At 38.5% G+C, this 18,899-nt stretch overlaps 1 protein-coding gene across 9 annotated transcripts in view; it reads right to left on the bottom strand.

Moving 5' to 3' along the window:
- The window catches only part of DLC1 (DLC1 Rho GTPase activating protein), a 214,348-nt gene that overhangs the window by 37,629 nt on the left and 157,820 nt on the right, over positions 1 to 18,899 (bottom strand). Inside the window, exon 1 of one of the 9 annotated variants that reach the window (XM_030270326.4) lies at positions 497 to 642. The exons of the other annotated variants lie outside the window; for them this stretch is intronic. Within the exon in view, the coding sequence (XP_030126186.4) occupies positions 497 to 509 (13 nt within the window). The 5' untranslated portion in view covers positions 510 to 642. Of the gene's footprint in view, positions 1 to 496; positions 643 to 18,899 lie in introns of those variants that run through there. 9 annotated transcript variants of the gene reach the window in all.

The raw sequence follows: 18,899 nt of genomic DNA on the forward strand, positions 1-18,899 counted from the left end.
AACCAAAAAAAAAAAAAAACCCACTAACAAAACAAAACCCCACAAAAACCCAAAAACAACGCCCAAAACAGAGACAGAGTGAGACGAAAATTAGGGGGGAGAAAAAGGAAACGAAAAAAAAAAAAAACCCCAACCAAAATCAAACCACCGAAAAAGAAAGATGCGCCACGGTGATCTTCAGGGAGCTGCCGCATCCCGAGCGGTACCCCCGCGCCTCCTGCGCTGCTAACCCTTTCGGCCGCGCTCCCCAGACACAGAAGGAATCCCGGCTCCCGCAGGCTCCCGTCTCACCTGGGGCAGCCGCCGCCCCAGGACGCTTCTCACCCGCGCACACGGACGGCGGCGGGGCCACGACCCGCGGCTGGGGACGCGGTGCCCCGCGGGCCGGGCAGCCGCCCGCCGCCAGCGCTGCCTTCCCGGGCGCTGCGGGACAACGCGAGCGGGATCCCGTCCGAGCTTGCGCCCCCCAGAACGGGCCGGGAGAGAGAGAGCTTACGTGTGAGGATCATGGTCTCCGCCGGCCGCGGTGGCTCCGCGGGACCGCCTGCGGGGCCGGCTGGCTGCGTCCCTGCCTGCCCGCCTGCCTGCGCGGCGGCGGCGGCTCGCAAGTGACACCGGCCGCGGAGCAGCGCAGCGCCCGCCCGGCCCCTCACCGCCCCCTCACCGCCCCGCCCCGCCCCCGGCCCCGGCCCCGCTCCGCTCCGCGCCCCCGCCGCGCCCGGAGAGACCCCCGAGCGCGGGAGAACAGTGACACAGGCGGGCACACCGCACACGCACCCGTGCACACGCACACACACACAAGGACATGCACACACACACACACACACACACACACACACACACACCCCTCTGCCCTGTCCCTCCGCTGCTCCTCCTCCGGGGAGTCAATGATACAAACCAAAGTAATGCGCTCAAAGACGACATAAAGGCTACTGTGCCTTTTGTTCCTTTGGTTGGTAATGCCTATCAGCTCTTGCGGTGACCAGGTTTATAAAAAGCAGTCACCAAAGCTCTCAGTACTTTTTCCAGGAAACACAGAGAAGCGAGTTGACTGAAAAGGCATCATGGCTCATTGGTGTTACAAGCTGTAGAGGTTTGGAATTGCCTGGGCAGCCCAAGGCATGGGGGATGCTGAGCCTTCAGCCAGAAGCAAGCCATGCAGGGTGGCCAGGGCGTGCAAGTCCCTCCCTCTCCAGACAGCGTGCTGGAGAGTGCTGTGAAATTTTAGGATTCTCGAGCACCATCTCAGCGTGAACCTGGATGGAAAACGAGCTTTTTTCCTATGGGGACCACAGAACGGTGATAGGCAAGTCTTGAAGAGAGTGAAGTAAAGACTGAGTTCATAGTCTGTGTCTAGGAGTTTCTCCCTACACCACTTATTCCCCTTTGTATTTTGCAAAGTTTTTTTGAATTCTTGTTGCTTGGTTGACATATTCAGGACTGTAAAACAGCACAAAACAGGTACTTTTGAGCAGCTGCCAAACTATAAGCATGAAAAAAAGTATTGTGAAAATTTGAAAATATCTGGACCCTGTCAAAGATTATGATTCATTTTCTTCCAAGCCAACATCATATTTTGTACTCACTGGTGTTATTCTAATGTTCAGTTGTAATTTCTGCACTTGGAATACAGATATAAAGTATACATAGTGAGATTCTTGAGCTGGCAATTTCCTAAAGAATAAGCATCTCCCCCTTCTAGAGGCTGCAAACTGTGGCCAATTGGCCATTATAGTGTTGTTTCTGGAAAACCCTACACAGCTCTAGATCATTAATTTACTTTAATAGCCCAGAAGAGGATAGAAATGCACTATCTCTTCGAGCTTAACTTTACATATGTTACCTGTTTAATCAATTACCTCTTCGTATCTAACCTGGCTCATGCGCTTTTTTGGCATAGCCACATTTGCCTTCGTTGTTGAATTTTTCTTGTAAGGTCAGGATATATGTTTATTGGATAGGTCAGCCATGTAAAATGCTAATTCCTCACTCTAGCATGGGGAAGACAGACATATGCTATACCCCAGCTGTTGAACAGCCAAAGTAATCCTAATCTAATTGTCTTTCTGTATGTACTGTCTTTCATTTTATGCAGTTGGTAGACTAGTAAGTGTCAGAGTAGTACTGATGAGATGAAATATACTGGTTGCATATTGTGTGTGAATCTCAGTCTGAATTCCAGGGGACAAAAAAAAAAAAAAAAAAAATTCTCCAATAAATATCCTCAAAAGGAAGGGGGGCAGGGGGAATGAAAAAATTATTGCCAAGAACATGTAGGGAAACATGCTGGCCCAAAGGCATTTCTATCACAATAATAATGCTGGAACCAGGAGACCACCAAGTGTCAAGTTAATACCGCCTGTAAAAGTCAGGGTTTGTTCCTGTAAACACAGACTGCCTAGGCTGCTTCCTGGACCAAGCCTTCATTTTGTATAGGAAGCTTTTGTATAGGACCCACAGGAAGCTTTTGAAGGAGGAGAGAATGGACTTCACAGAAAAAAATGGGAAAGGTTGGGGCAACTTGGCATTGTGAAAGGGAACTCAAAGAAATTTAAAAATGACAGGAGACATGTACAACAGTGAAGTAAAATCCAAATTGAGAGGGTTGTGTGATAGTAGCAAATCAAGAATTTGAAGTCAGAGTTTCATTTGAGGATTCTGAGAGGGGTGCATGATAAGATTGGTGAATACTTGACAAATGTGTCCGAGACACAGAAGATGGGAAAGTCTCAGTAATTAAATCAAGGGTTATCATTCTCCCCTCTACCACTTTGTTAAATAGCAAATGAATGCTATTTAATGATGATGCTGACAATGAAACACCATACTTCTGCTTTAGTTCAGCACTCCTGTTCTCCTTGCAAATCTGATTAGCTTCCACAGTAAAGGAGGAATCTCCATCCTCATTCAGTCTCTGCAGCTATGTCAGAAACAGTGACTTTTGTGATGGAGCAGTCTGTCTGTTGGGATCATTGCTAAATAGATGCTGGAGGATTATCACTGACCTGGATTAGATTCTTGCTGGTAATCTAAAAGAGAAAGGCTTTGATTGTAGCTTGTTATCAACTGCTGAAGACACACAGTCACTCGGGCTTGCATTTTAACTTGGAATTCTATAGGGGCTGCTTAAGCAGGCGTATTTTTGGAGCTGAAGCAAGGCACCAGTCTCATTGCTGTAAAACGTGCTCAGAGGAGCATTCCACCTGAGGCATGGGTGTTTAACAGGCTACAAACACCCTAATCACTCATCCAGCTTTAAAGAGTGTTGTGAAATCAGAAGAACCTTAGCCTTTAATATTTTTATTCCTTTATCTCCCTGGCTATTCAAAGAGCAGGCAGCTGCCCGACAGAGACACGGGATTTTGGAAGTAGCCTGCCTAAGAGGATTGTTTCTGTGGAGTACTGTTATCCTTAATGCAATCAATGAGCTCTTGCTGGATGGTAAAGTAATTGTAAAGGGTTGCCCGACAGGCACAATTACTCAGTTTAAAAGGTGAATTCTCCTTCTGTTGTAACTGCATAAGGGAGTGATTTGCAGGAAGGCATCTAATAATAAGGACTTGATTGTCCTCTACTTTCCCTCCCAGGCCCAAATGCCTTAATGGTTAACTGTACCCCTGTCATCCTTTTTCTTCTAAATAGTGCAGTACACAGAGAAGTTCCAATTCACAATTAGTCAACTGACCTGCTGGTACAAACACAGGATTGTCAGACACATGACTGCAATTCTAAATGCTAGTATTAATATCCTCTTACCAACAGCATGATAGATTATGGATAGTTTCAAACTGAGTTTCCAGGCCTCTGGTTCTGGGCTTGGATTCCTTCTTGACTGGGGTATATTTGTATTTCCACAGTCCTAAGCACTTTCGTGTTCCAACCATTGTCAGTGAAATAATTAAGTCTGAATCTTCTAGCACTTGATTTTACTGAAAGTAATTACTTTAAGAAGTCTGTAATCGTTCAGGGCTCTTGACAAAGAGTGTTTGCACTATCACTTTGCAGAGATAAGTGACCCTAACAGTGCCTTGCTTCCAGAGGAGGAAAGACATGGTTTCACCTACTCGAAAATCACAGAATGAAAGAAAGCATCTACCCAAAATACTTTTTCACAAAATATATAGTAAATTCACTATATTGCACAAACAGAGGTGCTCTGCATGTAATTTATGGGCTTTCTGCTCTAGAGGTCTTCCTATAAAAATGAACACTATTAGAAATGTTACCAATTTGTCATGTATATTAGACTCTTGTAGCTGATCCCAGGCAACATTCAGTTGGATGTTTCCCCCCTTTCTTTAAACAGTAAAAACAATAAAGAAAAATTAACGTTGCCTTATTCTTTGTGGTCCATATAAGCAGCTATTTTAAAACAGCAGGTAAGATCCCTGTGCTTTTGCCTGCTTTTGAATGCCATCAAACACTGAGTTCAGCAGTTCATGCTGGAAATGAAATAACCAAGTTCACACTGTATTTGAGAAAGACTATTCTCTAAAGGCACAATGGAATAAGAAACAAAAATATAATTAAATTGACAAAGATACAGTTTGGTAAAATATAAACAGGAGAGAAAATCAGTGTTTTCATTCCATTTTAAGCAGAGAAGATAAGCTCTTTAGCTTACATGGAATACCATTGGTTTATAGAAATAGGTGGAGATGTAGGGTATCTTTCCCATATTGTGGTTAAGATGCTGTCACAGGTGAAGGTTTATTTTTAAAGACTGCAGAATTTTCTGCTTTTAATGGGTCAGCCTTCCCTTCAATTTAAACCTATATAAGTAGGTAAACTAAACCTTATCTAGAAGAAGTGCTTAGAGAAGCATAGTTAGAACGTCCAACCTGTGATGAGAGCGCAGAGATGATCCAGAGTAAGTGTATGGCTTGTGACACATAGAAGTCCTTCTTTCTTATATTTAGAAAAATTCAGAATAACTGTACTATTACTGATAAAGACAGCATTCATAACTGATCACTGCTTCACAAAAAATAATCTAAACCTGAAATTATCAGGATTAAAACCTCTGCATGTATGTGGTAAAAATGGTTGTGTAAAGTGAGATCTAATGGATATGCAAGTTAAGAGGGACTGACTGCTATACTGCACTAGAGAAAGCTGTAATGAAGGTTTGTCTTGGCCAAGGCACCATCCCTAGGTGCAGTGGTGGCAATTGCCTTGGTGGCTGTGGAGCAGCAGAGCACCAAGGCACCAGGAGTCATCTCTGAGCCCTCTCCTTTCTTTATGGGTCATTTAAACGGAGATATCAGTGCCCAAGTCTCTTCCCAGTTCTCTTCCTCTGTGCTTACAAATCACAGTGTGCAATCAAGTGTGAGAGGAAGATTGCACAAAGGATGCTTTTGCTCAAAATATGTATTACAAAATGATCAGAAGATGAACAACTTGATGATGGTGTAAAATGTTGTCAGGAAATAAAGCTCAAATTTATGTTGCCTGGGAAATTAATTTTTTTCCAGCTCTTGTTTTCACTCTGTGTTCTTGTGACTGCAGCTATATCATTGCTGAATCAACCTGCTCTTCACTCTTCATTTTTAAAGCAAGTAGATTTTACCTTCCACCTTTAAATGCATTTCATTAAACCTCATTCTCTGTTCATGCATGACCTCCAGTCTGATGAAGAAAGAAGGTCAGCTTTTACAGAGGCAACAGTAACCTTTCATTAAACAAGATGTAAGTTGCCCATTAAAGTAGATGAAAACTGAAAGACTGATGCCTTGAACATGTCAAAACAGTGATCAAAAATTGGTTTATGAAGTAGCAGTGTTGCTATGTTACACATGAGATGCTAGACTTTTCAGCATGAGACCCTGGACTGTCAGCCATACAGTGCTCAGTTGGAGTTAAAAGGAGTAAAGGGAAAGGAAATAAAGGTTTTGGGGTTTTTTTTTTGTTTGGTTTTTTTTTTTTTTGTTAATTGGAGGTATTCTTAATTATATTGAGTAAAAAAATTATGAACAATTAAAATTTTATTTTTAAAAGCAGTTTTTTCTTACTTCCATCTTCCATCTTGTGAAATCCAAGGCTTTTTACCTAAATGAATTCTATATTCATTAAACTTATTTCCTCTGGAGGAAATAAGCTTATGCACCCACCTGGACCAGTTGACCTATTATGTGAAAGACTGTTGCTGTTTTAGCCTTGGGGAAATCTCCTGACTCAGGAAATAATTTTAAACCCATGATAACTATGGCAACTGGAACACATACATCGTGATGGCTAATTTCACATCAGCATTCATCAGGGGAGGTACTAGATTGGTACTACAGCATGGAGAGTAACTATTGTTATTGTCACATTGTCATGTAAAGGTACAGAGACAGGGAAGAAGGAAAACATATGTTAATAAGCCCAGTGGGCAAAGTGAGGTCTGGTGTAAGTCATAACACATTCATAATCCTTGGTCCTGTTCTTGACAGCACAGGAGACTGAGACCCAAAATACCTATCTGCAGTCTTGTTTTAACTTATCAGGAAGTCTTGGTCTATCCATTCCCCTTCTCATGCTTCATTTTTCCTTAGATAAATTAGGGAGAATAGTACATGCTTTTTTTGCAAAGTCTTCGAGAAATACTGTGGAAAGTGCTGTATGAAATTATTTTTATTTATGTCTAATAAAAATCCTCTCACAGATTGCTAGTTTGTCTGCTTTCATTGTCGATGCCCATGCTCTTGCTTATTGTAACTGAAACCTGGCTTATAGCAGCAATTACCTTGCCTTTTACTGGGAGATGTGTACATGCAGACAGTTATTTAAGAGCACCTTAAGTAACTTGCTAGAGTGTCAACACCCCTAATGATGTCTGAGGAAAGACAAGAGAAGTGGAGGGGGAAGCTAGCTGTCTTGCCAGCAAGAACAAACTGAGTTGGAGAAGATTTATTAGGTGTATATTGCTCAGATAAATGTGATCCTGACTTGAATGAGAGCCAGCAATAGCAAGGGGAGGGGATCAGGCAGAAAGAAGTGGCTGTTTGGACTTTGTCAACAGATTCAAGACCTGACGAGGATTAGGAGGAGTAACAGAATTGTTGGGGTGCTCATTCATCACTTTAAAATTTAGGGTTATGAATTCTAAATGGATGGTCAGTTTAGCTGGAAAATGCTTCGTCCTCCTTCTTGCTACATTTCTCTTTTTAGGCCATTATGTTAGAGACTGAAAGTATTGCATGATGTTATTTGTGAACATGATACAATGCATAGAGGTGACTGACACGTTAATAGGAGCTTTCGTGTTTTAAAAACAAAGTCTCATATTCTGTTACATGACCACAAGAAAAAGAAACATGGAAAGTGGTTAGTATGCTTTCATATTTCAACGCTGTCACATTATGAAGGGCTACCTTTCTTACTTTCCTTGTTTTTAAGGTTTTACTTTTGTCTTCATATCAATTTACAAGACATATGGTAAATTAGTTAATTCTTGAGAGAGGTAAATCTCTTATATCTAATCTTAGCCCAGAGCAGTTTTTGAATACCTATTTTCTGAATTAAAAAAACCCAAACTCTTATTTTTTATGACTGGGAATATATGAAAAAGAATTTTTTTTGTTAAAATAAAAAAATCAGGGTTCTGTCATATTCTGAAATATCTTTTTTTTTTTTTTCGTTCAACTTAAAAATGTAAATACAGATAGCAGTGATTGGAGAATGCTTTAACCTAAATCTCTTTGCCCAGCACACCCAATAAACTGAGGTTACCATGCTGTTATATTAAATTTTACAACAGTTCTGTCACTAGAGTAACAAAATAATCCCTATGCTTGCTTTCTATTATTTTAAATCAAACATGCTATGAAACAGATTCTTTCATGTTGTAGTTGGTCTTTTTAAAAGCCTGTGGTTGCACAGTAATTTGCAAGAGCTATGCATCTTCTACCAGAATTACTGAATTACTGTTAGACACAAGAAATTGATAATAGGCAAAGTTTATCTTACTCCATTCTATGTCAAATATTTCACATTTCTGTATGACACCTTTAGTATAGCAGCAAATGTATTCTGAAGAACCCCTTTGATTTTCCATGACCACCAAGTGGCCAGCTGCACCAGTAATATGATGCCCTCTGTGTGCATCTGAAAAGTTACATACATGGAACAAATAGCCTAATGTTTAAAAAATGTTTTTGCCACTGGATTTTCTGAGTCTTTGGTTTCTGTTGATTTTACTGAGGATTTATTAATATATATGATGGGTGATAAGAAATAATAAGCCTGAAGTAGATCTAGAACCTGATTATTTCTTCATGGAAAAGGAAGTTAAAACTATGAACAACATTGTTTATAGGATGAGGTGTAACAAGGGTTTGGATCATTTCTGGTCTAGTACTTAAAAATTATAAGGATCCATTTTGAGAAAAGTAATACAGGAGAAAAATTCATTGAGCAAACCTTCTTTTTGTTTGATCACAGCCTCAGAGAGTTCAAGGCAGCCAGGGACATACCTCTGCTAGGATCAATGGGGCAAGTGATTAACAGTGATAGGACATCCCGAGCCTTTCATGCTCAAACTAGAACTTTCCCTCCTTTGAAACAAGAGCCTTTACATCACTCAGTAGAATTGTATTTCTCATGAGCAGCACTGGAGTACAGAAATAGTCTCAATTTTCTTTGGTGAAGAATCTTTATTTTTCCAACCACAGATCTCAAGATTAACACTGCTCCTGGCCTTTGATTTTTAGTCAGGAAGTATAAACAATGACTCAAAAGGTGTATAGGCAAACTTTCCATCTGATTTATCAGTATATTTTTATAATCTGTCATGCATGTCATGTTGACCGTACAAACTTAATTACCTAAGATCTAAGAAACTAGGATTGCCTCTTAGCTCCTTGATGTAAATCAGTGTTACCACTAAGAAAAATAGCTGAAAAATATCCTGAAAATTTATATGATAACAGGTTAGAATATGGAATTTCTCAGCTGTTCAAGTGAACTGAAGTATTTGGAAATAAAAGCCACATGTCACATGGCCTAGGGTGCAAGAATCCCACTTGTCAAAAAATTATGAGCCTTATATGAGCCAGATATTCCAAAATCATATACTGTTTTGAATGTGGTTTTATATCTAAGATGAGAAGATTATGTGATTGCAAATACGTAAGAAATTAACCAAATCCCCAGACTGGTGTTCCCCTTTATGTCAGACAGGTATCTGAAATACTCAGTAGCTTATCTCCTTCGCTATTTCTGTTTCACTTCACAAAGTTAGTGGACTTTATGATGAGATTTGAGCTATGAGGGAAACTTTCTAGCTAGCATACAGAATGAGAACAGGAGCAGTTCATCCTTAGATTTGCTTCTGAGGTAATGGGTTACTGCCCACCAAGGTAACCTTTTAGCTAACCTAGGATTCTTGGGTGCTCCATCTGTTTATAAAAGGCAAAGTAACTTCCTGCGTTGCCTTATGGTAACACCCTTTCTCCCACTAAGCCATATAAAAAGCTTTGTACTTGAATAAAAATTTATCATCTTCAAGTCTGCAGCAATTATGCTGGATATTTAGTTCACCTACTGCCAGCTTCTCCACCTCTTTTTTTCCATTTCCTTTTGGAAATTCCTTTCCACTTCCTTTTTTCCATTTCCTTTCCATTTCTGTTTTTGTCTTCTTTTTCCTTTTATAGATAGCTTCTAGTAACAGCAATTGCAAGGGGCAGAAGTGCCTTCCTTAGATCTTTTCCTTATCTTCTCTTCTTTTGGCCAACCCAGGCCAAGCAGGCAGAACATTAGGTCCAGAGCTGTTGGATTGTGATCCCCAAGGAGGGAAAAGCATACAGACCAAAAGAAGGAATTGAGAGATGAGTTTCTAGATTCCCTAGAAGGAAGTGAGAATCTAGGATTCAAAATGTAAATATTGGAAGACTGAGAGAAAAGATCACTGCCAGACAGAGTGAATTGTGACCAAGTAAACTGTATCTGCAATTGTAGTAATACAAATCTAGCAATTAATTTAATGCTTCCATGGAGCCAGTTGATATCCAGTGCTCAGAACCACTGGATATGAACAAATGTACTAAATTAAGGAGGAAAGAAAATGGCCTTCAAGTATCCTGATGAATTTCTGCAAGAATTGTTTCATATAGCAATTAGTTATGTTAGGACAAACGTTATCAGAGTACACTGAGTATAACCTAAACCAATATGAAAGCTACCTAACACTTTATATCTTCTCTATAATGTATTGCAAAGCATTATGGAAGGCCCAGACAATTGTGATGGGTTGCTCTGTTTGACATGCAATAGTATTTTTCTGCTTACAAGATCTCCTTCCTTGGTTAGAAAGGACTTTGCTTATTTCAGAATGGAAAGGAGTTTAAACCTCAATCGTACAAATTCATGTATGCAATTCTATTTGGTTTGAAGGGTATATTGAAATTGGAGTTCATAAATGCTTGCAGGAACATGTGCTTAATTTTTTGGTGATGGATTTCCAGGATTTTTAACACACTATTTCTATGTTCTCAGCCACACTTCATCTGAAACTCTTAAACTCATTCCATTAAGCATATCTCCTCAAGAATGAAAAGCTGATGCTTAAACGTCTGGCCACTTGTACCCATTATTTCTGATCTGACTGATAATACCAGAAATCGAAGTACAGATTATCAGAACAGCAAGGCTTTTCATAATGGTCTCTCTGCATGAAAAGTCCATGTGTCAGCTAAGAAAATGAATTTTTAATAATACTTGGCACTGAATGAGTGGTTTGTCTCAACAGAGTGCATCAAGAACTGCTTATCTGATCTTTGTAACTCCGAAAGAGAGTTCACCTATTTGAATAATCTTTTTCTTAGCCATCTTTATATCAAGAAGCTTATTCAGGATACGATATCCTCAATTTCAACACATGGATTTATTTTTTTAATAAGAAAATAAAAATACAGTAGGGATATTTACATTGGTGTGCTCAATAGCATTTCTCTGTTGGACAGGGAACAAAATTTTCTGTGCCTGTTTAAAATTTTGGAGAAATTTATGCTATCTTTTTAAGCCAGGCAAATATTACGAAATTTATGCACAAGTTTAATATATCTTTTGAGGATGCTATCGATGAGCATGATATCCTTTTCATTCTCTACTTAATTACTAAATATCATTTTAAGTACACGGTACTATGCAAATTCCATGTGATGTCACAGAATGTGGCTTTGCAATTTGCAGTGTTGGCAAATAGAGGCTCTTAGTCAGTTTTCTTTGTTGCATTTGACATAGACTGTTGTCCTGGGTTTGCCTTAATTGAATTTTTGGTGAGGAGGAAAAAGGGCCAGTGGTCAACCTGCTACAACTGTGTATGCATATACTGTAAAGAAATAAATATTCTCTCTGAGACTAATTCAGAGACAAATGCCTCTTCTTTGCTATAGATTTGAAATAGTAATCTGAAAAAATAAATATACGCATAAAAAAGCAAAGTAGTTATTCTTGGTTCATACAGCAGCAGCTTTAAAAAACTAGCATTCCTTCATTGACTAAAGATGAATCGAAGTTCTCTGATTCCTGTAAAAACGTGTGTATCTACAGTCATAGTTTGTTCTGGATCAATTCCAGTGTATTGTGACGATAGGAACTAGAAAGGAAAACTCAAAATGGTATTTTTAATCACTTTTACCTCTATTAACAATGTGATGCTATTTCCATTGTTCCTGTTATAAAAATAAGTAGCTGACATGTTCCCCAGAATTGATTATTGTGTTATAATCAACAGAACAGCCATCAAGATATTTCAGCCTATCAGGAAAGGGAGTGGAAAGGAGCTGACAGAGAAACCTCAAAGGAAGGACAAGACACTGTGTCTTTTGTCCTTTGTTCCAAGATGGAAATAAACTGTCTCCACTTCTGATAAGCTTTTCTTTTGATCTTTGTTTGCAATAATTAGGGTTAGACACTAAGTTATTTTATGAACCCTTTCAGGTTTAGCCCCCCCCCCCCCCCTTTAGTTAATATAAATATGAGTTATTTGACCTAAGCAAACAACCACATTTAATAAGTTTTTATTATTTGCTCTAATTTATGGAGATTTTGCCTAACATGCAAGGGAACTAGTGAGTGACGGATTTGGAGAAGATGAAAAGTACTTTTTTCTGCAGATTTAATTTTACTTCATATTTATGAAATATGAGAACATAAAATACATAAAAAGATAAAAAGATCTGTTTTCTGTCTGTCTGTGACTATTGCATAAATACATATATAGTTTTATATATACATATATATATATATATAAATTCTCACAATTTAGGAATGCTCATCACACTGTGTTTGCCTCTAGTTTAGATGTTTTGGAAAATCTGCACTCTGTTCAAGGGTATGGATTAGGGCTTTCATTTATGAGCATCAGTAAATATGTCAGGCTGCAGAGAGAAGCAGCCTTTAGTTCATACTGAAAGAGAAATTGGATCCAGACACCAGAGGAAATACTGGGAAATAAGAATTTGGGATTTAGCTAGACTAAGTTGGAAGCATAACTGAATTGTTATCTGCTTGTGTTGCAAACATAGCAAGAAATTCAGGTGTTAGCTTAAGAACAAATGTGTTTTTCTTTGTTTACAAAGCTAGACTTTGTCCTAGGCAAAAACCCCCAACAATCCAAACCCAAGCAACACAAACAAACAAACAAAACCAGTGAACTCCAAAACCACCAAACCAAAAACCATGTCCACAAAAAAGCAAAACAAATTAATATGAATACTTAAATACTTTGTAAATCTAGACAGTTTTCACATATATACCAGAATTCAGGATACTACAGAGTAAAACAAACATAATACACAAAGAATTTAGGCAGCATATTTTCAGAAAACCGTCCAGAATTAAATTGTGTATATATTTTTACATCACTGCTCATAGATTTTGAAGATTATTGTAAAACCATAAGTCTTGCTTAGGTTTCCTGCTTTAAGCTGAATCTCTCTTGAAACATTTTAAAATGCTTCCCTTAGGAATATACCTTGATTTGAAGATTTCAAATGACAACTTCAAAGTTTAAAACATGACTAATTACTTCAGAATTTATAATGTATGTCTTAGTACAAATTTTTATCCTCTTAGGATCTAGTATTTCACCAGTGTTCTTTTGTATTGTCCTGGAGATCATAATCAAGCTGTGGGATTGCAATGAGAACTAAATGATGCAAGGCTGTAACATCCCGCTAATATCAAGGACAAAAAATATTATGTGTGCTTTGCTGAGACACATCATTGCCTTAGTAGACAGTTCCATGTCTGCAGATTTTAAAAAATGCTATAATTTTCAGTAGCTTCCTGCATCATGTAGTATAGTCATTTACTGTAAAATACAGAATGCTCTTTAAGGGATCTAAATTGCTGAATCTCTGTCTCTCCAGTGGAATAGTCTACTCTTATCAGCTGAGTAAGTGATAGAGTCTAAACAAAGGGTAATAATGTTCAACTGGAATTCCAGGAAAGGAAGCTTAATGCGAACTTCCTGATTTAATCTTACAAAAATAGAAAGGTTGATAGGATAAATGAATCACTCTGAAGAGCAGATTTTGCTTCATTTAATTAAAAAAGACCATAAAAATGTCAAAATACTCCTTCATAACATTAACTGCAAAACTCATATATAAAGCTATTTAGAGTATCATTTTCATGCATGAGACTGAGAAAAAACTCTTCAGAGAAACAACTCAATTTTCACAAAATTTCTTCTAATTTTCCAGCCTAGAAAACATGGTGACAGATACATAGACATTTTTTCATACAATTTCCTGTATCTTCTGCTTTTGGTAGGTCAGGAAAAGTCTTCTCAGAAGTAAATTTGGAACTTCTGCTTTTGGGAGATAATCAGCAAGTCAGAGATGCATGAATATTGAAGAAAAACAAAAGAACTATTTTAAGCCTCAAGAAGAAGTTTTCTTAAGTCCAGTTTGTGTTCACTTTGACTTCCTGACACTGGTAGTCACTCAAGTGTGGAATAAACTCACAAAGAAAGTGGAATGAACAGTTTTTTGAACAAGAGGCAAGGTAAGTTGCTGGGAAATGAGCAAGAGAGATGGTCCTGCATTTCAGGCGGAATGGAAATGACAATGTAGTAGGCTCTCTCGGTCTTTTACAAATTTGCAAACTGTCAACACCTTTATATACAGCCAATATGAAGATATGTAAAATGCGAGTCAGCCAAATAACAAGCTGTGATTACAACTGCCTTCTTGCCCTCTACAAAACCAGCAGGAAAATGTGTAAAAAATATGTGTGTACTGCTATAACCCTCTCAGCAAAAACAAGCAGGATATCCACAGCACTGCTAGAGGCCATCCATATCAGAGGAACGTGCATCCCATTTCCTGAGTCTTGCATGTGTGCAACCCACAATCAATCCTTGCCTTAGGTGGAAAGTTTTTACTTCACATTTGGGCATGAAAATTCCATCTTCTCAGAAATAGCTTTTTTTGCCCAATAGTTTTCCATTTCTAAACTCTTCTAGGATTGAGTTCTGCTTAATGGCAAGGTGATGGATGGGAATATTTTTGTGGTCTTAGGCAGAACCTTGCCACAGCTGGCTTTTTTTTTTTTTTTCCCTGATTAGGGTTTGATCACAGGTTGTTTTCTTTTTTGTTTGTTTTGATGTTACCAGTTTTTATTGCCTTCCAGTTTGTTACTTTCTTCTATTTTGTTTTTGTGGTTGTATGTTTTTTCCTTTCGAACATATAAAGTTACCCAAAATGGGATATCAGAGAGACACTTCAAGTGAGAGGGCTGCTGTGTGCATTTATGGCTGAGTGTTGCCAGAAGAATACAAGAAGAGGCAGACCTGGTGAAACATCACATCTGTGCATGTGAAAGATGTTCAGAAACATGTTAAGGGCAGATATAGATGACTGATAGCATCTACAGTTGGAAGAGGTGCAGCTCCAAGTTAATACTGAATTCTATTTTATTAGATGACACTGATTCTATTTTACTCATTCCTGATCCCTCAGAAAATTCAAGGACAGGATTAGATAAGTCTGATTTTTGTTTTTTATGCCAAGATGTGAAGAATGTGAGGAATGACTTCTACAGAAAATCACATGTGAAGAGGAAGAAGGAAGAGGTAAAAGAATGACACAAAATTCCTAAACTATGTGGACTCCCTTGCCTAGTGATTGACTCCACAGTGAAAGTTAGGGATTATCTCCCAGTAGAGATTTAAAATGGGAAGATCCCAAACAATGCTAGAAATCGGGTCAGTGTTATATGAAGGTAGAAAAAAGATATAAAAAAGCAGCAAGCTCATACTGACCAAAAACCAGTGCAATCTCCTCACTCCCTGTTGGGCCTGAGATATCTGGGTGTTTTAGACAGCTGTGACTGATGAGGCGCCCATCTGTGATGAGCTAAGGATGGGATGTGAGCCTTGGAGTCAGAATGGAATTGCCTACTTTTGACCAAAATGTACTTTATAGGCGGGTGTGCTTTGACTGCCAACTATCTGTTTTCTTTTGGCACTAGAAATAACAATCTTGGATAACCTCCCTTTGGAGGTTTAGTTCCAGTTACAGATATTGCAGAAGATTATTCCATTTCATAGAAAAAAAATGATGAAAATTAGAAGGAACATGCTCATCTTTTGCCAGACTTGCAAGATATATTTTCCCCTACATATTTAGTGGTTTGGGTAATTATTTTCTTAATTAAGAGACTTGTCAAAACACATTATGGTGACTGATTTCACATCACCACTGTTTTTCCTAGCAGTTTCTGACTGCTGATTATATGTTACAGAAAAACATTAATTTATAATTGCTGAGAGTATTTCTTAGAGATCATGAGCAGCCCAAATACTATTGCCTACATAAGTATTTTAAAGCTTCCCTAGGAAAAAGAAAATAAAAAACTAATTATTTTTGTTTACACTTAAAATTTGAGTTCTGAAAAGGGAGTTCTGTGTTTGATTGTACATTAGGAACTTAAAGGCAAAAGATGATGAAAACATGTATGTTTATCTGTGCTATTCCTGCATGATGGTGCCTACAATACTAAATTAAAAAAGCACACATTTGCACTACTGTGACACTTTCAACAGAGGTTTGCAAAGCATGATGCAACTAATGTTTTCGTCTCAAAGTAATTTTAATGCAGGAGTTCTCATTCTACAGGTAGAGAGACTGAAGTACTCAAGAAGATATGGGCATTTTCCACAGCTACTTTCTGAACTGGCTGAGAAAATTGTGAACAAAGTCTGCCAGTCTTTTGCCCTTTTCTGGACTTTACCCTTAGGTACCACTCACAGCATCCCATACACTCCAGGACTGGATTGTGCCTCACTTTCACACCTTTGTGGCAAGAAGGAAAACCCTACTGGTTCCAGTACTAGGCCCAAAATTGCTTGAAGTTTTTGTGTTCAGTCTGCTTCTGACACTTCTACTGTACATTGTTTCTAATGCAAGCCAGTGTCATAATATAATGGTTTTATATAGGATGCCATGAAAAATTCAAGTTCTGTGTTGTTTTATTGAAGGAGAAAATACAGAACGAATTTAATGTATGGGCTAGTATCTGGTGCAAGGTATTATTCAAGTATGCATCTCACCTGGTTTTCTTTTACCTTATCAATAACATTTATAGTTTTCTTATCTAGGGATAACCTTAGTGTTTATGCTGTGTTATTTGGAATCCTTGATGTAAGACAGAATCTTGCCAGTGTAGCTATTCTGTACCAGTTTACCAAAGTAAGTTTAAGTATCCAAGGATATCTATTTCTTGGTCATTTTAAAACCACAGTTATCTGCAGCTTCCATTCTCTGCTAACAGATGTTTGGTTACTAGTGTTCAATATTATGCAATAAGGCAGTGAGTCCCCAGAACTCCCTGTTAGGAACACAAAGTACTCTAAGATAGATCACTTTCATACTTTCTGGCATTGAGCAATGGCTAAATCTCCAAAAGGTTTGTACATCCATTTAGTTTAAACTTAATATCCATAAATCAGATTCCTAGAACTAAGTTTTCTCAAACTCAAAACCAGACTAGTTATATAATGAGCTGCATCTCTTTTAAATACCTATATGCAGACTCTGGTGACAAGGACTCATTTTGGAATAAAATAAGGATTGTCTGAGGTGTTCAAATTTACCTTGATTATAATATTTGTCAGAAAGACAACTGAACAGAAAGAACTTCATTTGAGGCATGGCTGAAGAAGTCTTTTAAGTGTTGGAAACCTTCCTTTTATACATTAGTCACCCATGTCAACTGGGAAGAGCACAGGCTGCAAAAGTAGATTTTTTAGTAACAACTTCAGTGATATCAAGTATTAGGAAAACGTGAATTATGCCATTTTGTAATGGACAGCAAAACAATTTCATATGTTTTGACTGATTTTGCACACACAGTATGGTATATTATCTTGAATGATTAAGCATAGATAAATCAGTTCTTCATCATAGGCCTATGAATATGTAATTGGCATCATGACACTTCCACAAAAAAATAAAAGGCTTACTGAGACTTTACGTTTGAAAATGCTGTGTAGCACATTTTTTTTTTTCTTCTAATGAAACATAATTGAACATAATTAAATTACAATTTCTTCATGGTTTTGCAATGATAATATTTAAAGTCTGTGTCATTCCCTTTTTTCCAGCTGTTATTTTGTTCAAGGAGTCAGTGTATTACTTGACTTTTCTGTAAGATTTCCAAGATTTCCATTTTACTTCCTTTAATATTACAGTATTTGGTTGGGCTGTTCTTATCTGAATAAGTGAGTGAAGATTTGCAAAACGTTTTGCAAAAATTTTCATGAAAGTGCAAATAATTGGTTTTTCTCAGAGCTGAGCTTGTGCAAAAAAAGCATCAAGCACCCTGTGGTAACAGATGAAATGATCTTTTTGGTGCAGTACCAAAACAGAGTAAAAACAATATTGGAGAACTTCTGCAGGCTGCAAGAAGAGGTAACAAAATGATGGAAACAACAGAAAGAATTTTAGATGACAGCTTAAAGGACACGAGGAAGCACACTGAAAGCATTTCCTGTAGCACAGGCAGAGGAAAAGGCTTTCACAATTCATTTCATAATTCATAGCCTGTAGAGACTCTGTGTGAGGGTCATCCATGGCAGCAGGCACACACATGGCATGCACAGCATTTTCTGGGGATGTACACATGCACTGAGTAGACATAAGAATTAGCAAATACTTTGAATTCTGCAGGGAACCACAGGCTCTGCATCTTTTGCTCTCATGATCTATCATGGACTTAACCTGGTTTTTGATTTGCCCCAAACTCAAGTGGCCCTCCTCCAGGCACTGCTTCCCTGCCATGTTTGATGTCATGCTTGCACAGAGTCTTCTTGCAGCCTAATTGCTAGAAAAATCTTCTCTTTTTCTGGACCTCTCTGTTTTCACAAGGGAAGTGGCTTATTCATACTCTGCTTTGTTTTCCAAGGAAACTTTGTTGACAGCCTGCAATTCCCCCAGAGCCCCTGCGGGAGCCTGAAATTTTGCCCAGGGTCCTCTCACCACAGAACTGGCCAAGAGCTCTGGGTGCTACTTCAGCCAGAAGGCTTGTGTAGAAAGGAGGGAGGGATATTGCACAGCAGATGGATTTACTGATCCTGGACCTTGGATTTGTACCTCCAGCCTTCACTCTCCACCCTTCCAAAACTTGGATAGCAAGAGGAATGCCTTTCTCCCTTACTGTGTATGTGCTCAGGGTTATAGTGAAGCCATGAGACTTCCATGAAGTCATCTCATGGCACCTAGCTAAATGTTTTTTAAAATACGGCCTTCTGATTGGGGAGAGAAGAAAATTAAGAGTCTCTGTTGGGGCTGGAGCACAGTTGATGCATGAAAATGGATGCAAATATGTCTATTCACCAACTGATGTAACAGGATAGGACGTATACATAAAAGAGTAGGAAAAAGCAGAGTAAATAAAGTACATGCAGG

The sequence above is a fragment of the Taeniopygia guttata genome, chromosome 4 (genome assembly GCF_048771995.1).
Source record: "Taeniopygia guttata chromosome 4, bTaeGut7.mat, whole genome shotgun sequence".
Taxonomy (NCBI): Eukaryota; Metazoa; Chordata; class Aves; order Passeriformes; family Estrildidae; genus Taeniopygia; species Taeniopygia guttata.